Source organism: Kogia breviceps, chromosome 2 (genome assembly GCF_026419965.1).
Source record: "Kogia breviceps isolate mKogBre1 chromosome 2, mKogBre1 haplotype 1, whole genome shotgun sequence".
Lineage (NCBI taxonomy): Eukaryota > Metazoa > Chordata > Mammalia > Artiodactyla > Physeteridae > Kogia > Kogia breviceps.
This window is the reverse complement of record NC_081311.1, coordinates 62,951,777-62,972,344: the sequence shown is the minus strand read 5'-3', so window position 1 is coordinate 62,972,344 and position 20,568 is coordinate 62,951,777. Positions and strand designations below refer to the sequence as shown.

General features: G+C 52.8%; 1 protein-coding gene across 1 annotated transcript; it reads right to left on the bottom strand.

Moving 5' to 3' along the window:
- Positions 1-1,407: 1,407 nt before the first annotated feature.
- TBATA (thymus, brain and testes associated) lies at positions 1,408-20,539 on the bottom strand. The gene is made up of 10 exons (XM_067025440.1): positions 20,342-20,539; positions 13,300-13,453; positions 11,808-12,043; positions 9,696-9,851; positions 8,709-8,788; positions 7,304-7,477; positions 5,256-5,337; positions 4,301-4,445; positions 2,704-2,756; positions 1,408-1,643 (listed from the first exon to the last, which is right to left on the bottom strand). The coding sequence occupies exons 2-10, from the start codon at positions 13,344-13,346 to the stop codon at positions 1,558-1,560; spliced, it is 1,059 nt and encodes a 352-aa protein (XP_066881541.1). The 5' UTR covers positions 13,347-13,453; positions 20,342-20,539; the 3' UTR covers positions 1,408-1,557.
- Between the last annotated feature and the right edge of the window lie 29 nt (positions 20,540-20,568).

Here is a 20,568-nt window from a genome sequence, read left to right as displayed (position 1 = left end):
ATAGTTTTTGTTGTTGTTGTTTTTATTAATTAATTAAATTAATTTATTTATTTTTGGCTGTGTTGGGTCTTCGTTGCTGTGTGCGGGCTTTCTCTAGTTGTGGTGAGCGGGGGCTACTCTTCATTGTGGAGCATGGGCTCTAGGCGTGCGGGCTTCAGTAGTTGAGGCACGTGGGCTCAGTAGTTGTGGCTCACGGGCTCTAGAGCTCAGGCTCAGTAGTTGTGGCACATGAGCTTAGTTACTCCGCGGCATGTGGGATCTTCCCGGACCAGGGATCGAACCCGTGTCCCCTGCATTGGCAGGTGGATTCTCAACCACTGCGCCACCGGGGAAGCCCCAGGGCATAGTTGTTATACACGATGCTGCCACCAGGGAAACATCCCCAGTGGAAAAGTGGCCAAAGACTTTTAAAAACAAGGTGATCTAATATTGACCATGAAGCTGTTTGCTGGGTTCACAGAAAATCCCCATCCAGCCCCTGATCTTGATTGAAGGCTGCCATGCACAAGTTTTGTGTGCAAGGGGTTATATGAATTGACGTGGGGGAATGGGGGCAGTGCTGGAAGTATAGAATGGAGCCACAATCCATGGACTGAACTAAGTCGATAGAAGTAGGAGCTCAGAGCCGTAGGTGACCATGAAATTGTAAATACTCAATGCCGACCTCCCCACCCCATCCCAAGCAATTTGCAGAAATCTCAAGGAAGACATTGGACTTCCCAGAGGGTCAAAGTCGTCTTCTCTATATCTCAAAGGATAGAGACACCCCAGCTGCATCTGGGTCACATTTATATAATGTCCCTTTCCTTCTTGATCTTGCCAACCACCGTTTTCCTAACCATATGCTCTTCAGGAATGTAACCACAACTTTTGGTGAGGGTTGCTGTTCATAAGGCAGCAGAGTACAGCAGATAGGAGCAGGGATTCTAGATCCAGACATGTTGCGTTTGGATCCTGGTTGTCACTTACTGTGTGGCCTTGGACAAGCTAATTCACCTTTCTGAGCCTGACTCAGTTTATTCATCTATAAAATGGGAGTGATTCTCTACCTCATAGAGCTTTAGGGAACATCAAACATAGTATCATATATAAAATACGTACAACAATTCACATAGTGTACTATGTGAATTAGCTAGTACCTAAGTCCTACCTCAGTGCCTGGTAGAAACTCAATAATTGGTATGGATCAGTATTGTAAAGTGGCCTGTGACTTCCCACCCTCTGCTCTTATCTACCCAGAACCCTGTGAGACTTGGCTCAACGATGAGCAGAGCCCCATCTACGACCTGCCCTTCAGTTCTCTGGAACCTAACAGAACCAGGGAAGCCCCACATGGGGATGGTTTGGTACAGCTCATCCCCCCCCCCGCCCCTTGGAACAAACTACCCAAGCACAGACCTCCTGGTAGGAGAGCAGAACTGTCCTCTTAAGGGGAAGACAGTATTTTAATAGGCTCCATGTGATAGGAAAACCGGTATTGCTGTTGAGGAGGTGCGGGCCGAATCTTTGAACTCAGGGGCTCTTCTTGAGCAAGGTGGGCAAAGTGGTGCGAACTCCTCAGCCCTCTGCCTTTGGCTTTGCTGCCTTCTCTTCTGGGTTCTGGTTGGAGTGCACGTGAAGAACTTGTGCTTTCCCAGTGTTCTCTGGGGGGCGGGGGGGGGGAACACAGCAGGCAGGAGAGCGTGAGGGGCCAGGCCCCTACCTGGGAGCTGCCCAGGAGATCTGGGGAGACCCCTTCTCCCCGCTAGGACCTGGTGGTTGTGTGCATGCCTGGGTCAGGCCAGGCTTCCACTCGGGCTCTCCTGGCAACCTGGGAGGGGTTGACTCCCTTCCCCCAGCCTCACCACCCTCTTCTACGTCCAGGCCACAGATGTCTGAGCAGTACCTACTCTGTGTCAGACACGCTGCCTGGAACACAGGACCCTTTACAGTCTAGTGGGGGAGAACAGTGTACATCGAGAGTACCTGTCCTCTCCTCTCCCCTCTAACCTTCCTCCCCGCCCCACCACCACTCTGGTCTAAGGTACCCCTCCTCCCTGGTCTCCCTCATCCCCTCTGGGACCCCACAGTCCATTCTCTACACAGCAGCCAGAGGGGTCCCACCACACCCCGCTGATAACCCTCCAGTGAACCCCATGCTCTCTTTATGAGATCACATGCCTGGCCTTTCCCACAGGCCGGCCCTGCCCACCTATCTCATTTCTTACCACTGTCCCCAACCCACAAGGCTCCGGCCACCCTGGCCTGCCTGCTCTTTCACCAACACACCTGGCAGGTGGAAGCCCTGCTCGCAGGCTCTCCCTTGACCCAGAGAGGGCTGGATCCTTCCTGCCTTTTGGCTCAAGGGACCCTCTCCCCACCCTGCTATAGTCCTCCTGACTCTGCCATTGCCCCGTCATTTTCCTTGGGCACCCATCTGCCTCCGGTGTCTTTGTGGTCTGCACTCCTCTCCCTAGGATGAAGCTGCACGGCAGCAGGAACTCGTCTCCAAATTCTCCCCCAGTGATCCCAGAAGCTAGTGCTTAGGTACTAATTAAGGATCCGCTGACCGAATGAGTGGATGGATGGACGGATGGATGGATGGATGAAATGAGCCGCTTCTTTGGGCAGGGCCCCATCTCCAGGGGGTCCTTGTATCCCCTGAGGAATCTAGCCATGGTGGGCCTCTGTGAGCCCCCAATGACCTGCTATGTGGACTCTTACCTGGTTTTTTGCTTTTTGATAGAGGTGGTGTCTTCGTCTTCTTCAGAGATTGGCTAAAACCAACACAAGGAGAGGCTGGGAAGGTCAGGCGGGAGCCGTGCAGCCAGCAGAGTGGCAGCGTGGGCAGGGAGGTGGGGAAGGTGCCCCAGGGAGAGGCAAGAGCCACCCCTCCTGAGAGCCAGCTGGTGTCTGTCCAGGGATGGCCCCACCTCAAGCAGGACCCCAACAACTGTGACTCCATCGCCCGCTGTGGCCACAGGGAACCAAGGCCCTTCTGTAAGGAGCTGTAGGGAGCCCACTGCACCTGCCCTCCCTTGGCCTGCTGCTTCCCTGCAGACGGGAAGCCTTCCTGTGTGAGTGGAGAAGACAGAAACCCTGCTTCGCTAATGAATTACTGATGAGCATGGATAACACTCATATCTTGTATTGGCTTTGCACTCAGCAAGCCTTTTGATGCACCCGATGTAATTTTTCCTCCCTATGATTCCAGGAGAGGGGGTTTTGAGAAGGTGAAACAGAGGCTCGCAGATGGGAGGTGGCTTGCCCAAGGTCACAGTGAAGCTGCCTTACCACTGTGCCACCCTTGGTCTCAAAATGGAAAAGAAAACCAAGTCCAGGGCCAGAGCAAGCACCCACACCTTCAGCACATCCAAGCCAGCACAGCATGCCGCCCCCTTCTCACCAATCCGCCCACACGCGCTCCAGCCGCTCCCAAATGTAACATTCCCTAACCCTTCCCACTTCTGACTTCCACTCCTGACTTTCCCCACCCTCTCATTTGCTTGTTCAAATGCTATCCATCCCAGCAGTGTCCCCAGGCGCCATATCAGACATACTTAGGGGACTGTTGGAAATACACATCTCCGTGTTCACCCCCTACTGCATGACAATCTCTAGGCATCTGCCTTTTCAATAAGCTCCCTGGTGAATCCGAGCTTTTCTGCTGCCCAGCTGCGTGATTTTGGGCTGTCATTCAACTGCCCCTGAGCCTCAGTTTTCTCATCTGTAAAATGGAGGTAATACTGCCTCCGTGGGTGGCTGTATGGACTAGAAATGTGTTAAACACCCAGCGGTGTCAGGCAAACATAGTAGGCACTCAGGATTGCTGGTCCCGTGGCTGACACTCAGGCCCCACTCCCCTGCTGTGTGCGGACATCCCTCATCTTCCCTTATCCCCAGCTCATCATTAATCCTTCTCTCCAGCCATCCAGAGGACTTAATACCGGCATAAAGGTACTTCTGCCTGTCTTGTGTCACCGTTCCTTCTCTGCTCGTGTTTTCCCAAAGACCAAGAGCTCCTGGAGATCTAGATGTGGCTTACCCAGCCCTGTCTTGCTATAACTGACACAGGCTACTCCCTTAGCATCCCCACAGCTGGCCCCTGGAGTCCGTTCTGGCAGAGTAAGCTTTCAAGTCGCATAGGTAGAACTGGGGGGGTCCAGGGGAGAGCATAGGCCTCTTCCTCCAGGACAGGCTTAGGCAACCCAGGCTCTGGCCAGCACCGGGCTCCCTCCTCTGGCCTCCAGTGGCCTCACCTGGGAGGACAGGTGGCTGAATGTTAGGGAGGAGAGGGGCAGCTGAGGGGTGTGAAGCCCACCTGTAGGGTAGCTGTTGCCTCTCTCGAAGTGGTTCTTGAATTTCCTGGAGCTGGTTCGGGAGTTTTTCTGCTGGGATGGAGACTAGGGGCTGGGGAAGGAGCTGAGCCACTGCTGTCTGCAGGAGGCCTAGTGCCATGTCTTTCTCTGTAAGCACAGGCAGGGGAGAATCCTCAGGGGCAATTCCTCGGCCCCCATCCTGCTGCGAGGTGGGAAAGTCGGGGAGCAGGGCCTCCAGCTCTTCTGCCCAATGGGCCCAGGTGGCTCTCTCTAACCATCTCACATTCTGTCCGCGGGGGCCCATGGGGAAGGCCACGCTTCTCTGGCCCCTGTGTGTGCAGCGTGCCTCGGCCTTCCACACCTCCCTCGAGTGTACCTGGTTCTTGGTCCGCCTGCCACCACACGCCCTGGCCCCCTGGGAAGCCTGCTGGGGACCCGCCCTCCTCCCCTTCCTCCTCTTCCACTCTCCTGTCCAGTCAGCTCTCTGGCTCTCATCACTCCTCACCCTCCCACTTAGATACACCCTCCACCTACCGCCCCAGTGAGTATGTGTACGTCCATTTATGTGTTCATGTGCACATGTGTGTGTGCTCTTATGTATGTGCACTTGCATCTCTGTGCATGTGAGTTTCCCACAGTGGTGGATTAAAGGCTGTGTCTGCTAAGTATGGTCTTTGAATGTCTCCCTCCCAGGGGCCGAGGCCTGCGGTCAGTGTGGAGGAGGGGGTCCCCTCTAAGGAGCAGGGTCGTAGAAACCCTGCTGAGGAATGTGGAGGAGGGAACAGTGACGTTGTCTAGCTGGAAGAGATTAGTTTGGGGCTCCAAAAAGGAGGAGAGGCCCCCGTGTAAGGCCCTGGGGTGGGAGCCGAGTGAGTCCTGAGTCCTGCAGAAACAGTGGACACAGCCCTCAGTGGTCTCCACTCAGACGAGGTACTGGGCCCGGGACTGTGTCCTCACCCTTGGGGGGCGCGTAGAGTAGCCAGAACTGGATAGCATTCAAGGAGTCTGTTTGCAGGATTTGAGAAAGCAGCTCCAGGATCTGTGGGCAGGAGGACAGGCCTGGGTCAGCTTGGCTGGACAGCATGTTGTAGCTGGCTGCACAGCTGCCTTCCCCGCGAAGTGGTCTCCCAGAGCCCTTGTTTGGCTAGACAGGTCCCCACGATGGTCCCTGCCTCCCCTCCGCATGGGACTTTACACTTTGCAGAAAGCTTTCTCTGCCGACAGCCCTGGAGGAAGATTCTTAACCTCCCTACTGGGCAGATGAGGCATCGGAGGCCTCGAGAGAGGAGGACACCGCGCAGAGCTGTTGTGGCAGAACAAAGCCTCAGAATCAGACACTTGGACCCCTCATCCCTGAGCCCTGCTTGGGCTGGTTGTACCCCAAAGTCCCTCACTGGGAAGGCAAGGTCAGGGCTGGCCCATCAGCTCCTCAGAGACGCACCGAGCCCCGAATGCTTGGGTCCTTGGTGTGGGGATCTCAGGGACCCTGTGGGCCTCCCCGCCCTGAAGTTCCCAAGTTCAGAGATTGGAGGTGTTAGCAAAGAGGTGGGGTGATCCCCGTGGGCGGCCTGAGGGTCGGAGTCAGCTGGTTCTGTGTCCTGCTCGGCCGGGGGCTCCTTCCCGCCCAGAGCCCTGTGTTTTTCTCTCCCAGCCGCCTTCTCAGCCTTCTCAGCCTCCGGCATCTCTGCTACTTCAGGGCCCTTTTCCCACGGCGTCCTCCAGTCAGGGATCGTCGGCAAGAGATGCAGCTCTGTCTTGGAAGGGCTATGGGGGCTCCCTAGGCCAGGCTGCTGCTGGCGGCCGTGCCAATGTGGAGCTGGGGCCCACGGGGGGAGGCGGAGCCCCCAGAGTGCTAGGAAAGTGGGGGTTCCCTCAGCGCTTGGTGGTCAGTCTCCCCAGGACGCAAGGGGCGCTGTCAGTGCCCAGCAGGTCTGCCTCATCCCTGGCAGAGCGGAAACTGGGCCGGGCCTCTCCCCAGGCCTGCGACTGCTAGGCTGCCCACCCTCACCCCCGGGTACCTGCCCACTGAGGTGACCCCAGTCCCCATCTGCCCGGGGTCCCTCTCCATTCTCCGCGTCCAACTTACCTGCCCTGTGCCCCCTCCCCACAGGACCCGAGAACCTACTTCCAGGGAAGGTGAGGCCGCCCTGTGGTGGAGAAAGCACTGTGTTCTAGCCCCTGCTGTGCTGCTCCCTCTCCGGGGGCCTGGGCCGTGGGCTGTCACCCGGCGGGGCCTCAGCCTCCGCATCTGTGGAATGGGGTCCTGTCCGTTCTATCTATTCCCTGAACTGTCGTAAGGCTCCAAGGGGACTGCGTGCTTTAAAGCACTGGTCACAGGAAAGGTGTCAGGATGCTGTCATGGTCTGGCCTCTCCTGGAGAACGTGTGCGCCTTTGAACAGAGACTCTCACTGCCTCGCCCACCAGCACGACTCCTGTGTGCCTCTCAGGCCCCCATGGGACACTCGAACACAGAGGTGGGGGGTGCTTTATGCTTTGCTGCAGCACAGAGCAGACGGCTCCAGGGTGTGGGGAGGTGGCTGCGACCAGCCTTGCAGGCTGCAGGGGGCAGCAGGCTGGGCGTGGTGAAGACACGCCAGGCAGGGCCTCCACCTCCAGGCTTCTCATTCCACCGCCGTGTCTCCCTTCAGTAACACGTCCGGTGCCACAGCTGGAACAGACCTTGTGACAACGTGTCTGTGCTCCCAGTTTGGCTAAATCATGGAACTAAGGTCCCGAGAGGGAAAAGGACTTAGAGAGGGAAAGGCTCAGACAGAAAACTAGAGGCAGCTGGGGATTGGAATCCAGGTTCCTGACTCCCAGGTCTGGGGTTTTCGAGCTTTATGGTCTCAGGCACAAGGCTCCCTGGGAGAAACCAGGCTTGAAAGCAGTTTGCAAGCGTCCTAGTTGTATCCCTGTGAGCCTGGGAGCAGGTACCACCATGTTCTCTGCCCTCAGACTAGGGCCTCTGTAGGGTCCACGGCCCCCAACCTTCCCAGCGCCTCACCAGCAACTCCTGATCCTGTAGGATGAAGGTCTGGTCTCCTCCATCTCTGCTCGCAGGGTGCTTTCGTACGCCCTGGCGGGAGTGGTGGCGGGCCGTGGTCCGGGTGGAAGCAGGGATGAGCCTACCAGTCTCTGCTGAGTACTTTGCCCCCTGCTCCCGCTGAGGCTCCTTCTGCTGGTAAAAAAGCAGCCAGAGACTCTAGGCAGAGAGGGAGAAAGAGGAGAAAGCAGAGGGGACAAGGGGGAAAAGAAGAGGAGGAGGCCAGGGACCCAGGATATCAACCCGGCCAGCCCGACCCTGTCCTAGACCCCTCTTGCCAGCGGGGCGGCCCTTCCATTATAGCCATTGCTCTTCCTGCTGGAATTTCATTGAATGTTGGCTGCCCCCCATGGTTCTCGGGTGGTCCTTGTACTTCTTCTTGGGTAGGCCCTCCCCATGTCCCTCCCCCCAGCCCATCAGAGATTTGAAAACAGTATCCTGCCTTGGTGTAGGATACTGTGCCCCACAGCTTGCCATCTTTTCTTTGCCCTGGGAAACCTTCCTGAGCCAGGCCTGTGGGCACAAGGCCTAGGAACTCCTGCCCCTGGAACTCCAATTAAGACTGGTAGTATCCTTCTCCCCATTTTGAAGATAAGAAAACTAAAATGAATGAATGAATGAATGAATAAATAAATGAATGAATAAATAAATAAATAAAATAAAGATAAGAAAACTGAGACCCAGACGGCTTAACTGAGTTGCCCTGAGTGTCACAGCGAGTTAGCTGCAGAGCAGGGACGAGAAACTCTGTCGCCCAAGACAAGGGCAGGACCAGACTCAGCCACAAAGCTCCGGGCCTGTCCTAGGACCAATTTCAACCACCTTCAAGCTGCCTCCCACTTGTCCTTATTGGTTTATCAGCAAATAGCACCCAGGAGGCCACCCCCGTTCTGTCTGAAATTCTTCAGGGATTTTCCACCCCTTCTCAGACACGAAACTAAGTTCAGAAATGAGAAACAAGCTGATCTTGCCTACATGCAAAGTCAGCCCTTCTCCCACCTTCTCCCTCACTGCTGCCCACTTGTACCCTGTTCTTCAGCCCTCTGGTCTCTAAAGATGCCCTGCATTTTCCAGCTTGTGAGCCTTTATGCTGTGTGCCTCCACTAGGTACGCCTCTCCCCATCCACTTCTAAACTATGAGCCCTTCTTGGATTTCTCCACCTGGTACGTTCTGTCCTCTGAACCCTCACTGGGACCCTCTCCCTTGGGTTGAATTCATGGGCCCCTGCCCCTGTGCCAACAGTAGCGCCTCTCAGGAAGACTCGCTCTACGCTGATCTGCTGGAAGCCACGTGGGAGGGACTTAGTTACAAAGGAGTGAGTCCATTTCATTCTCTTCTCAGACAGCTGCTTTGTTCTGCACCCACCTCCTTGCTCTTCAGCTCATTCTCCTTGGTGAAGATGGCCACCCGGGAAGCCAGGTCTTTCAACTCCTTCTTCCAGGCCTCTGGAAGGAGGGGACGAGATCCAGCCAGCTGATATCTGGGGCTCTCCTCCTTGCCCTCCCTGTACACTGGGTGTGGGGAGGACTGGAAGAGGAGGTGGAAGGGGAGGTGGAAGAGACTCCTCTCCTCCCCGTCTTCCTGCATCTTAAAGGGAAGGGTAGTTTCACAGGGGAGGTGGTGCCCTTGAGGGAAGGAGTAGAAATCACACCACTGGGGGGTTGGTGGATACGGTGGCTGCTGATATTGGTGTCCTAGCCTGTGGCTTTACTGGGAGATGCTGGAGAACGTTTGGCTACATGTACCAAGATGTTTGTGATTTAGTTCAGCTTTGCCTCTGTTAGGAGCCCAAAGCCGGGACAGATTCAGTCGATATGCTGTGGCAGTTACTAAAATACTGAGTGACTCCTGGCAAGGTTGGTAACGAGCACTGCAGCAAGCCTTGCAAGCCCCTCTGCCCCTTCCCCAGGATCCTCCCCGCCCTTAAGGGAGAGGGTAAGGCTTGGCAGAGCAGAGGCCTCTGAAATGCTGCCCTCCCCCTCCGCCCCCCAACACACTATCTATGGCTGATTGTTCTGATTGGCTGGTGCCTGAGCACACAGGTTATGAAATACAATATTTCCAGTACTGTTCCTGGCTAGAGCTGTAAGTCACATGACTGTTGTCCAAATCTGCTTGTCCTCTGCTTGTTATGACTCCTCAGACACATCAAAGCCAAGCAGGGGTGCATTTCTGAGGACTTGGGGTTGGGGAATAATGCAAATGCAGCTGCCTGAGGAAATCAGGAAAACAGTGGGGTTCTCCACCAGACCCCACTGACCTAAGAGCAATGGCCCTTTCCTTCTCAGGCACCCACCCAAGCCAAGCACAGGTATAACCCCAAGGCAGAGGGGCTGTGGCCCAAGTACCCACCAGAAGAAAGCCAGGGATCCCGATTGGACTGCGGGTCTCCAATGGGGACCGAGGTGGTGGGCATCCTGATCAGAGAGCGGGGTAAGAGTGTGGCTTGAGGTGAGGCGGCCAGAGAGAACTCGTCCCTGACAACGCAGACAGGCTTCCTGGTGAGATCTGTGAAGGGTTTGAGGCTGTGGGAAGGGGGGCCTGAGTGGACCCCAGGAACTCCGGGGGGCTGGGAGGAGGCTGGTGAGCAGAGGCAGCACTTGGCCCACTTCCTCTAGTAAAACCACAAGCCCGGAGATGGCGAGAGCTGGAAGGGCCTCTGTAGCCACTGCGACCTTACCCCTGGGGGCACTTAGAACGGCAGTGCATGGATGCGCTCAGGGTCACGCAGTGAGTCAGGCAGAGGTGAGACAGGAAGCCCGGCTTCCTGAGACCCTAGTCCTGGGGTCCTTTCGGCGTTCTGAGACAGGGCAGTGAAGTGCAGGTGTGAGCACACAGAGGCAGGCATCTTAAAGAGGAGGGTGTGGGGACGGGGGCATTAAGCCACAGTTTGTGACGAGAGGGGCCTGGGCTCAGATCACAGGGAGCGAGACCCTCTGGCTAGAACTTCACGCCATCTGTCAGGCTTGCAGGGCTGAGTGCGTGGCAGCCTGGAGGTGGTAAGGGACGTTTACACGTGAGGACCCTCCGGTCTAAGGTTTGTGTGATGTTATAGCATCATTAGTTAAGCTTTGGGGAACAGCCTGGTTAGGACTTACCGTGGGTGCTCACTCTGTCTTCCCGAACACTTTCCTTTGCTGCCAGGACCCCTCACCCCCCTGGGTCCTCCTAGCTCACCAGCCGCTCCGCTACTGCTTCCTCTTCATCTCCTCAACCCCTGAGCCTTGGGGTCCCCAGGCTCATGCCAGGTTCTCCTCCCCCGCATCTACATGGTCCCCTGATGATCCCATCCAGCACGCCACTTCAAATACCTCCCCCATCTGAGCGGCTCTCACGTTGGCATCTCTGCCCCAAATGGACCTGACTGCCTACTCGATACCTCCCCTCGGACTTCTAAGAGACATCACACATGTTGCATCTCGCACGTCCCAGACCAAACCCTGACCCTCCCCAGCCTCCACTGGCCCCTTCTGTGGGCTCCCCTGTCTCAGCCAGTGCAACTTCAGTTTTCCAATTACTCAGGCCAAACACCTGGGAGTCAGGCTGCCTCCTCTTCCCCCTCGCGCTCTGTTTTGAATCAAACGGCAAATCCCATTGGCCTTACCTTCTGTATATCTCTAGAGCGGGGACACTAACTCCTCCAGTGCTACCTCCCCGGTCCAAGCCACCATCCATTCAAAAGCCAGTAGATCCCTTCTGCTACCTCTTTGCTCTCAACCTTCCAGTGGCTCCCGTCTGACTCACTCAGTGAGATGGCTTAAGGGTGACCACGGTGAGCTCTGAGGCCCGCGCGATGTGGGCCCGGCTGCCTCTCTGATGCATCTCCTTTCTCCCCCTCCCGACTCTGCTCCAGCCTCACTGACTTCCTTGCTGTTCCTCCAACAGAGCCAGGATGCTCTTGCCTCAGGGCCTCTGTCCTTGCTGTCCCCTCTGCCTGGGACACCCTTCCCCCTGAGATCCACATGGGTCATGCCCTGTCTTCCTTTATTCTTTGCTCAAATGCCATGCTGTTGGTCAGGCCTCCTCCTATAGCCTTGGCACTTACCACGTCTGACACCTTATCTATTTCCTATTCTTCCCCACCGAAGAGTCAGCTCTGCGAGGGCAGGGACTGTCTGTCTCGCTCACTCTCATAACCCCAGGACCTAAAAAACTGCTTGACCCGTAGTTCACACTCATTAGATATTTGACGGATGAATAGCTGAGTGGATGAAATGGCCTGAGTTAGAGAAGAGAGTGCAGCTCTGCAGGAGAACCTTCATCCCTTTCTCTGATTTGTAAAATGGGAGAATCGGCAATGACGTAAATCCTGTAGGGCTAGGCAGTCTGCCTTTGGACTCCCCGAACCCTGCCCCTGCCTCAGGTCGCGTCTTGGCTTGGCCAAGCTTGGGCTGGGTCCTCCCTTTCCAGCACGCCCTCCCCTGTCCCCACCTCCGGCCAGGCTCTGGCCTGCCCCAGCCCTACCTTGGATGTGGGTCACGTGCTGGGGATGGGGGTGGTGCCGGGAGAAGAAGGAGTGATGGCTGAGGTGGCCGAAGCCGTGGGCACCAGGAGTTTGGGGCTTGGAGGTCCTCAGTGCCTCTCGGATCAGCTTGAAATCCACGATCCCTGGGATCATCAGTTCTTTCTGTGGCCTGCCGTCTGCGTGGCTCCTTGGCCTGCACCCTGACTTCTTCTCGGGTTTTGGCTCAGCCCTTGGACTGAAGGAGAGGGTCAGGGAGAAGCAAATGGAGCCTCCTGGCAGCGATGCCCACCTGAGCTTATTAGAATCCATTCCTGAGATGCTCTGAAATCTGGCTTCCGGGATTTCACCACCACCCCCGTGACACCAAAGCGGAGCCTCCCCCAGGGTTCTTTCCCAGCCATGCCATCCGGCCCCAGGGACCCTTCTATCTTCCTAAGATGCCTGAGCAGGGAGCCAGGACCCCAGTTTTCTCTCAGAAACCATTTCTAAAGCCAGAAAGAGAAGCCATAGACCCACCTACTCATCCAAATACCTGGACTGGAGCAAAGGTACATTATATACACCTCCAGGGCCAGGGGGCTGACCCTAGCATGGGCCTCTCCCCAAGCCAAACTGTTGGCAGCCCAAGAGAAGCCAGGTATAGGCTGTCACCCTCCCCCCTTGCCCTCAGGGGCAGTTTTGGCCCAGACTCAGCGTCCAGGGGCCAAAGCTGGAGCCAAGGCCAGACTAGGCCAGCGAGTCCTTTTCCCGTGGGGGCCCCTCCCGGAAGATGCAGAGGCGATAGGGTGGCTGTCAGGGCTGCGTCGCTGCAGGGAAGCCTCAAGCTCTTGCTTCGCTTCGCTGGAGACAAGCGTCTCAGGTTCTCTGTCCTCCACCCGCACCCCTTCCCTTCTCCTGAGGACGCTGTGCTTCTGCCCCTGGAGGAGGAGATGGAGTAGGTCCAGCGAGGATCCGAAGGTGGGCTGCTGTCCGCCAGGGGCCTGGTGGGACCACCTGCCTGCTCACTGTCTGCTTTTCCTTCCGGTGGCCCTCGCTGAAGGGAGTCCCTCTGGAGGAGTATAGATGGACTCTGGATATGCTAAGCAAGGCGTTTTGCCCCAGGACCCTCTGCGGATCTCGATGACCAGGCCCCTGAGTTTCCTGTTCCGTCCTCGATTTGCCTCTAAGGAGTCTGGGACTTAAAGAAATAAAGCAAACCTTCTCTGAAAGTTGCTGTTAGCTGGCCTCCCCTACCCCCAACTAACAGAAGTCAGCCCCTGAAACCCCTGGAATTTCTGTGCTCCTACCCACTGCCTGTGACTCTCTCCCTATGCAGGAGGGGCCCTGCTTGTAACTTTGCTAACTCAGGCCTGAGAACCCACTGGGGGCCTGGCTGATGGCAGTGGAAGGTGATCTCCACTTGGACCCTCAGTTTGTTGAGTTCCTTTGTCTTCCGCCCACCCCGGCCCCCTCCACCTCCTTGGTCAGCAGGGAATGCATTTGGGACCTTACCTCGTCAGTGGATGCTCTGCCAATTGGGTCCTCATTTCCGTAGCCATTGTAGGGCCTCTAACAGAGTAAGGACCGGTGAATTTAATACTAGTGTTGAAGATGGATGACAGAAACTCTTGTTGACTGGTTGTAGGAGTGTAAACCAGAACAGACTCTAGGGGAAAAAATTGGCAATATCTTATAAAATTGAATATTTGCATGTCATATCACCCAGCAATTCCTCTCCCAGAAATATACCCCAGAGAAACTCTTGCAGATGTGCAAAGGGGGCTGTGTGTAAGAATATTCAAACCAACATTGTTCAAATTAGCAAAAACCTGGTGACAATCTAAATGTCCAGTGGCAGAAGAATAGATAAATATGCTGTGGTCCATTCAGACGATTGAACATTATATTGCAACGACAATGAACAAACCACAGCTACACGCAACAACATAGATGAATCTTACAAATGTGATGCTAAGTCCAGGAAAGCAAGTTGCAGGAGACCATATAGCCTGAGATGCTTTTTTTTTTTTTTTTTTTTTTTTTTTGCGGTACGCGGGCCTCTCACTGCTGCGGCCTCTCCCGTTGCGGAGCACAGGCTCCGGACGCACAGGCCCAGCGGCCATGGCTCACGGGCCCAGCCGCTCCGCGGCACGTGGGATCCTCCCGGACCGGGGCGCGAACACGTGCTCCCTGCATCGGCAGGCGGACTCCCAACCACTGCGCCACCAGGGAAGCCCCCGGAGATGATTTTTAAAAAGAAAGCTCAGGACTTCCCTGGTGGTGCAGTGGTTAAGAATCCACCTTCCAATGCAGGTGACGTAGGTTCGACCCCTGTTCAGGGAACTAGATCCCACATGCATGCCGCAACTAAGAGTATGCATGCCGAAACTAAGGAGCCAGTGAACCGCAACTAAGGAGCCCACCGGCCTCAACTAAAGAGTACATGTGCTGCAACTAAGGAGCCGGCGAGCTAAAACTAAGTAACCTGTCTGCTGCAACTAAGAGCCGGCACAGCCAAAATTTAAAAAAAAAAAAAAGAAAAAATAAAGAAAGAAAGAAACAAAAAGCAAGGAAAATTATAATAAACGTGATAAAACAAGAAAAACAAGCAATGAACACTAAACACAAAATTCAGATAGAGGCTATTTCTGAGGGCAGATGGGAAGGGGAGAGGGGGGAGGGGAGGAGTGGAGCAAATATGATGTGTTGGTGGTGGTATTCTAGTTCTTGGTTTGAGAAGTGCATTTACTGGTGATGACATGAAAGAGAGATAATAGGTGTTAAGGCTAAGAATTGTGAATAATCTAAATCTATGGATCTGTATATATAGTGCTGGGGTTGCAGGTGCCAAGGATGGGGTTGAGGCAGGAAATCAGTGCATTCTGAGAATTAACCGTCCGAGTCATAGAATCTGCAAGGGACCCCAGAGATCCCCCAGGGCCAGCCTTCCATCAGGTTAGGGTGGAGGGGAGCGGACAGCACTGCCTGAGATCGGATAAGAGGAGAGACTTTGAGATCAAACAGCAAGGAGCCAGGCATCCTGACTCAAAGTCTCCTGATCTTTGCCTAAAGAGAAAACCAGTTGGCAGGGCTTCCTTTGAAGGAAGTTTGGACATCCTTAATGATGGGGGCTAGGCTCTAGAGCACTGAGATGCTGCAGGGTTGAGGACAGGGCATTGGCATGCCCCATACCCACCTGCCTACAGGAAAAAGACACGATAGAACAGAGACTTTTAAATACTTTTGACTGTGGCCATAGTAAGAAACTCATTTTTACATCATAACCCAATCCACGCACACAAGTGTGCCTGCATTTGTGTGTGTATGTGAAACTGAAGCAATTCTTACCCTTGTTATATATGATGCATACTGATAGTTTCATCCTATTTTTTGTTTTCATTTTTTCAGTGTTAGATGCAAACTATTAAATTGATTTTATAAGCCACTACTGGGTCATAGCCCACAGCTGCTGTGAAGAGGTCACTAGAGCCTCTAGCGGGCCAGGCCTGCCTTTTCCAGAGCAAGCCAGGCCGGGGCCCCACTGCATCTGACCCTGACCTTCCTTCCCTCTCTCCCTGGGCCCCCAGCTGTCCAGGCACAAGGGGCCTGAAGGCTGACATCATTGCAGAGACAGAACTTCCCTTTTCCCCTCTTGGCCCCTCTGGGTCCTCCCCCAGGCCCTGGGCTGTCTGGAGTGTCCATTTCCTGCCCTGTGGAGATCCCTGGACTCACGGAGGAAAGTGGCCGCTATAGCATGTGGGTGAGTAGCCCTTGCTGCCCCAGCAGGAAAGAGCAAAAGGACATGTCAATGGGAAGGCTCGTCAGTTCTGTGGGTAAGCCTGTCGCTTTGTGACTGCATGAGCCAGTGGTTGCTAGGTTACCTCTGCCTCACAACTCCAGAACCCACTCCCCAGCACCCCTCTCCTCACCCCCATCCAGCTCCTCTTACCCTTCCTGGAGGGTCAGGAGGGCTCGCTTGAGGACCTGCTCGCCCTGCCTCCAAGCTCCTTTTTTATCTCCCATTCAGCACTTTCAATGGGGACCAAGGGAGAAAATGAGAATCGGGCTAGTTTCAGCTAGCGAGCATCAGGCAGAGAGAAAAACTGGCAAAAAAGTTTGGTTGGGCTGGGTGCCAGCTCTGTCAGCCTGACTGGGCTGTCTGCCACAATGGAGGGGGTCTGTCTCCATGAGTCCTATTTCTGGGGATTGATTCGCAGAGAGCTGTCTCTTAGATGGAGAGGAGGAGGCTGCCAGCAGGATCCAAAGCATCCCTGCAGCCCTACTCTAGGCAGGTTAGCTGGGTGGGAGGACCCTGGGCTTTCATGGGATTCTGACACTCCCTAGATGTGCCACCTTGAGTAAGTCGTCTGTACTGCCAGAGGTGTGGAACAGTGGTAAGAATACTTGGTTCCAATTCCAGCTCTACTTCCTAGCTATGAGGCCTCAGACAATTTACCTGATGTCTCTGAGCGTCAGTTCCTCTGTCTCTGAAATGGAGATGATACTTGCACTTATTCTCACGGGATTTTTGAGACTGCATGATGTAATGCACATGAAAGTGTTTAGAATAGTGCCTGGTACCAAGTGTGATAACTTATGTTATTACCCTCTCTGAGCCAGTAAAATGGGGTACCCTCACCTACTTCTCAGGTTGTTCTGAAGGACAAACAAACTAATAGAAGCGAAGCACCTAGTCATATGCCTGGTGCACAAGAGATGCTCAAAAATGGTAATAATAACCACTGTGATTGGTATCTTTTTTTTAAAAATTGAAGTATAGATGATTTGTAATTGGTATCTTGATGGAGGAAAGATGGAGGGGGATGAGATGAGTCCTGAGCCTGAGAACTACCATGGGTAGTTTACTTTGTTTCTTTTTTTCTTTTTTTTTTTGGTGGTACGTGGGCCTCTCTCTGTTGTGGCCTCTCCCGTTGCAACGGAGCACAGGCTCACGGGCCCAGCCACTCCGCGGCATGTGGGATCTTCCCGGACCGCGGCACGAACCTGTGTCCCCTGCATCGGCAGGCGGACTCTCAACCGCTGCGCCACCAGGGAAGCCCCTACTTTGTTTCTTTGAGGCTCAACTTGGACCACTGAAACAGGGGATCAGGATAATCATTTGTCCACAGGGCTGACGTGAGATCAGAGGCTGTGAGGGGTGTACACAGACTCCGTAAACAATGCAAGGGTTTGCAGATGATGCTTGGTGCTGTCCTAGGAGTGAGGCTGCTGGCCCTCAAAACGGATGGGGGTGGTCCTCGTTAAGGGTCTTCCTTCTCGGCACCCCTGGCTTCATATCGGTGGCCCAAGGCTTCTAGACTCTGTGTCCTCTGCTGGGGAGGAAAAGCAGGAAGGAGGATAGCTAGAGGCAAACCCAAGTTCTTCAAAAGTTCTGCCCCTCCCCACTGAGGGGTGGGGACCCAAACCACTGCAGTGCCCCATTCACGGGTGGCCTCTGAGCTTGGCCTTGCCTCCAGTGCTTCTCCATCCACACAGGTCAGAGTGTTCTCCCTTTAGGCTCTGGCTTCTCCTGGGCTTGTCTCTGCAGGAATGAGGTGACCCCTTTGAAACCATTCTGAAAGCCCCCTCTTGCATGCTTCTGGGAATCCTGATGGCTACTATGACAAATAAGACTGTATTTGAAAGGAGAGAGAGCTTTCTTCCCTCCTGCCAGCCCCTCCGTGCTGCTTTCAGCTCACCTGGGGGATTTCCCACAATGTGACCTGACTCGGCCGAGAATAAGACCCACTCATCCTCCCCTTGCACCTCTTACCCCTACCACTGTGTTGTTTAAAACTGAACACCGTGTCTCTGTGCAGATTGCAGCTTTCGGATTGAAGGGGGTACCATATGGAATGCCATCAACACTGGTTTATAAGGTTTATGAGAGAATTGAGAGGAAACCCTTCTGACTGCTCTTTACGGAGCGTCAAAAAGAGGAGAGAGATTCTGTTTGCCTGTAAATGGTTTGAAGTACAGTCCTCCTGCTGGGATGCCTCAGTTATAAGAGAAGCACTATCAAATTTTATGGAATACTTCATATGTGCCAGGCACTGTGCTAATCCTTTTAAGCATATTATCTCATTTAACCCTGTAGATGAGGAAGTTGATGATCAGAGCAATCCTTGTATGTGTTAAAAAATATATTCTCCCCTTGTGGCTTGCTCTTCTGTTTCCAAACGCAGTCCTTTTTTTTTTTTTTTTAAACATTTTTATTAGAGTATAATTGCTTTACAATGGTGTGTTAGTTTCTGCTTTATAACAAAGTGAATCAGCTATACATATCAAATGCAGTCTTTTTTTTCTTTCTTAGTATTTTATTTCACTCCTATCAAACACATACTGAGACATAACATTAAATTTGTGGGAGAGAAAGATAAAAAAACATAACTTTTCAAGATATTATTTCCATATCTCCCAACAAGGTTACTGTGTAATACATCCCTAAGATATATTTTCTCAAACACCTCTGACACCAAATGTGTGAGTTTTCCATACCAAGCAATTCTCCAGTTTTCTACAGACACCAGCTAGGTATCCTGTAGTTTAATCCAATTCTGACACTAACTATCCAGGGTTAGTGCAGCTCCACAGATTAAGGGCTCAGCCCCACAGAACTGACCCCTTCAGACTCCAGTAACAAGTAGTGGGTTCCCAGGTTACTCACACTTCTGTCCAACTTGGCTGCAAATCAGGGGTTCCCATGACCCCCTCGTCAGGTTTTATAATTTGCTATAATGACTCACACAACCCAGGGAAACACTTTACTTCCTATTATTATAAACAAAGAGGTACTTAGGACAAGGTCCAGAAGGGTCCTGAGCATAGGAGCTTCTCTGTCCCTGTGGAGTCTGGGGTGTACCACACATGCATCCCAGCACATGGATGCATTTACCAACCCTGAGTTATGGAGGTTTCGTTGCACAAGTATATGGTTGATTAAATAATTGTCTATTTTGGTGAATAACTGAATCCCCTGTCCCTCTTCCCTTCCCTGGAGGGTGGAGGGTGGGGCTGAAAGTTCCAACCCTCTAATTATATGTTTGGTTCCTCTATAGCAACCAGCCCCCATCTGAAGCTATCTAGGGGTCCATAAGAGTCAAGTCATTAGCAGAAACTCAGATAAGGTTTAAAGGAACTTATTGTAAATAAGAAAAGACACTCTTTACACCCCTGTTACTCAGGAAACTACAAGGGATTTAGGAGCTCTGTGCCAGGAACCAGAGTCAAAAACCAAATATATATTTCTTATTATAGCACAATATCATATACATACTGGATTTATTTGAGGGAGTAGAATAGATGATTTTGTGCAAATAGTGCCCAGAGAGGAGGCAAGAGTAAAGGGTCCTTCCTGGAGGTAACGGAAACACAAATGTGTACACAGATTAGAATAGGCAGTACTGTCACCACACTGCTTGCTTCTCCTTCTGCTACAGAAAAACACCAGAACCCTCCCTCACAAGTATCACCAAAACATCATAGGATGCATGAAATGCAATCTTTTGATGGAGAGAAATTTCTAATTTTAACTTAGCCCAATTGATTAATTTTGTCCTTAGTGATGAATGGTGTTTGTGTCCTACTTAAGAGATCTTTGCCTACCCAAAGTTATGAAGATATTTTTCATATTATTTTCTAGAAAGTTTACTATCTTACTTTTCACATTTAAAGCTATGATCAATCTGGAATTAGTTTTTGTGTATGGTGTAAGATAGGAGTCAAGAGCCATATTTTTTCCCCTACAAATATCTATTTGACCAGCACTGTTTTTAAAAACACTGTCTTTGACTTGCTTCTCTCTGGTATCACCTTTATCAAAATTCAAGTGACCATATACGTGTGGGTCTGTCTCTGGACTCGTTCGTTTCGAGTGCACTATGGGTCTAGCATTCTGCCAGTACTACACTCTCTTAGTAACTGTAGTTTTAAATACATCTTGATATCTAGTGGTATAAAACTTCATTGGAGAAAACTTTTTTTTTTTCTCCACTCTCAATACTTCTGACACCAGATGTATGGGGTTTTTCCCACACCAAGCATTTCCCCATTTCAGCAGGAACCAACTGGGTGTCCTAAAAGTTTAACTTAATTCTGACACTGTCTGCCTGAAGACAGCATCAGACCCCACAGGTTAAGGGCCCAGTCCCACAAGGCTGCCTCCATTTCAGACACTGCAACTGAGTGTCCCGCTAAAACTAAGTTCCCTTACTGAGTGGATGATTAATCTCTCAGTCTAAAACTTTATTCCCTTTCTTGTCCCCTCTGACCTCAATCCTATGCTAACTGAACACTCATGGACCAGGGTCAGATGACTAAAATTGCTGTTGTCAATAACATGATAACATCGATAATGTACTCAGGTTGCTACCATAGATATCATCATTAAGGTACAAACTCAGATTGTTTCTCCAGGGCAAGGTGAGATAACAGGCCCTTGAGCCGTGAACCACCTGGCCAGAGAATCCAAAAACAGAGACATCCTGAGTCCTGGAAACTGAATGTCACAGAAATGTCACTTGATGATGATTAATCCTACCCTTTTTGTACTTACCCTTCAAAACATCCCTCACTGGGCTTCCCTGGTGGCACAGTGGTTGAGAATCCGCCTGCCGATGCAGGGGACGCGGGTTCGTGCCCCGGTCTGGGAAGATCCCACAAGCCGCGGAGTGGCTGGGCCCGTGAGCGATGGCCACTGAGCCTGCATGTCCGGAGCCTGTGCTCCGCAAAGGGAGAGGCCACAACAGTGAGAGGCCCACGTACCACACACACACACACAAA

Excerpts from the sequence above, each read along its gene's own strand:
- TBATA (XM_067025440.1), bottom strand. The coding sequence starts at position 13,346 with ATGGCTACGGAAATGAGGACCCAATTGGCAGAGCATCCACTGACGAG. Across the intron at positions 7,478-8,708 it reads ATGAGCTGAAGAGCAAGGAG|CAGAAGGAGCCTCAGCGGGA; the intron begins GTGGGTGCAGAA and ends CTTTTTTACCAG. Across the intron at positions 5,338-7,303 it reads TACAGGATCAGGAGTTGCTG|ATCCTGGAGCTGCTTTCTCA; the intron begins GTGAGGCGCTGG and ends TCCTGCCCACAG.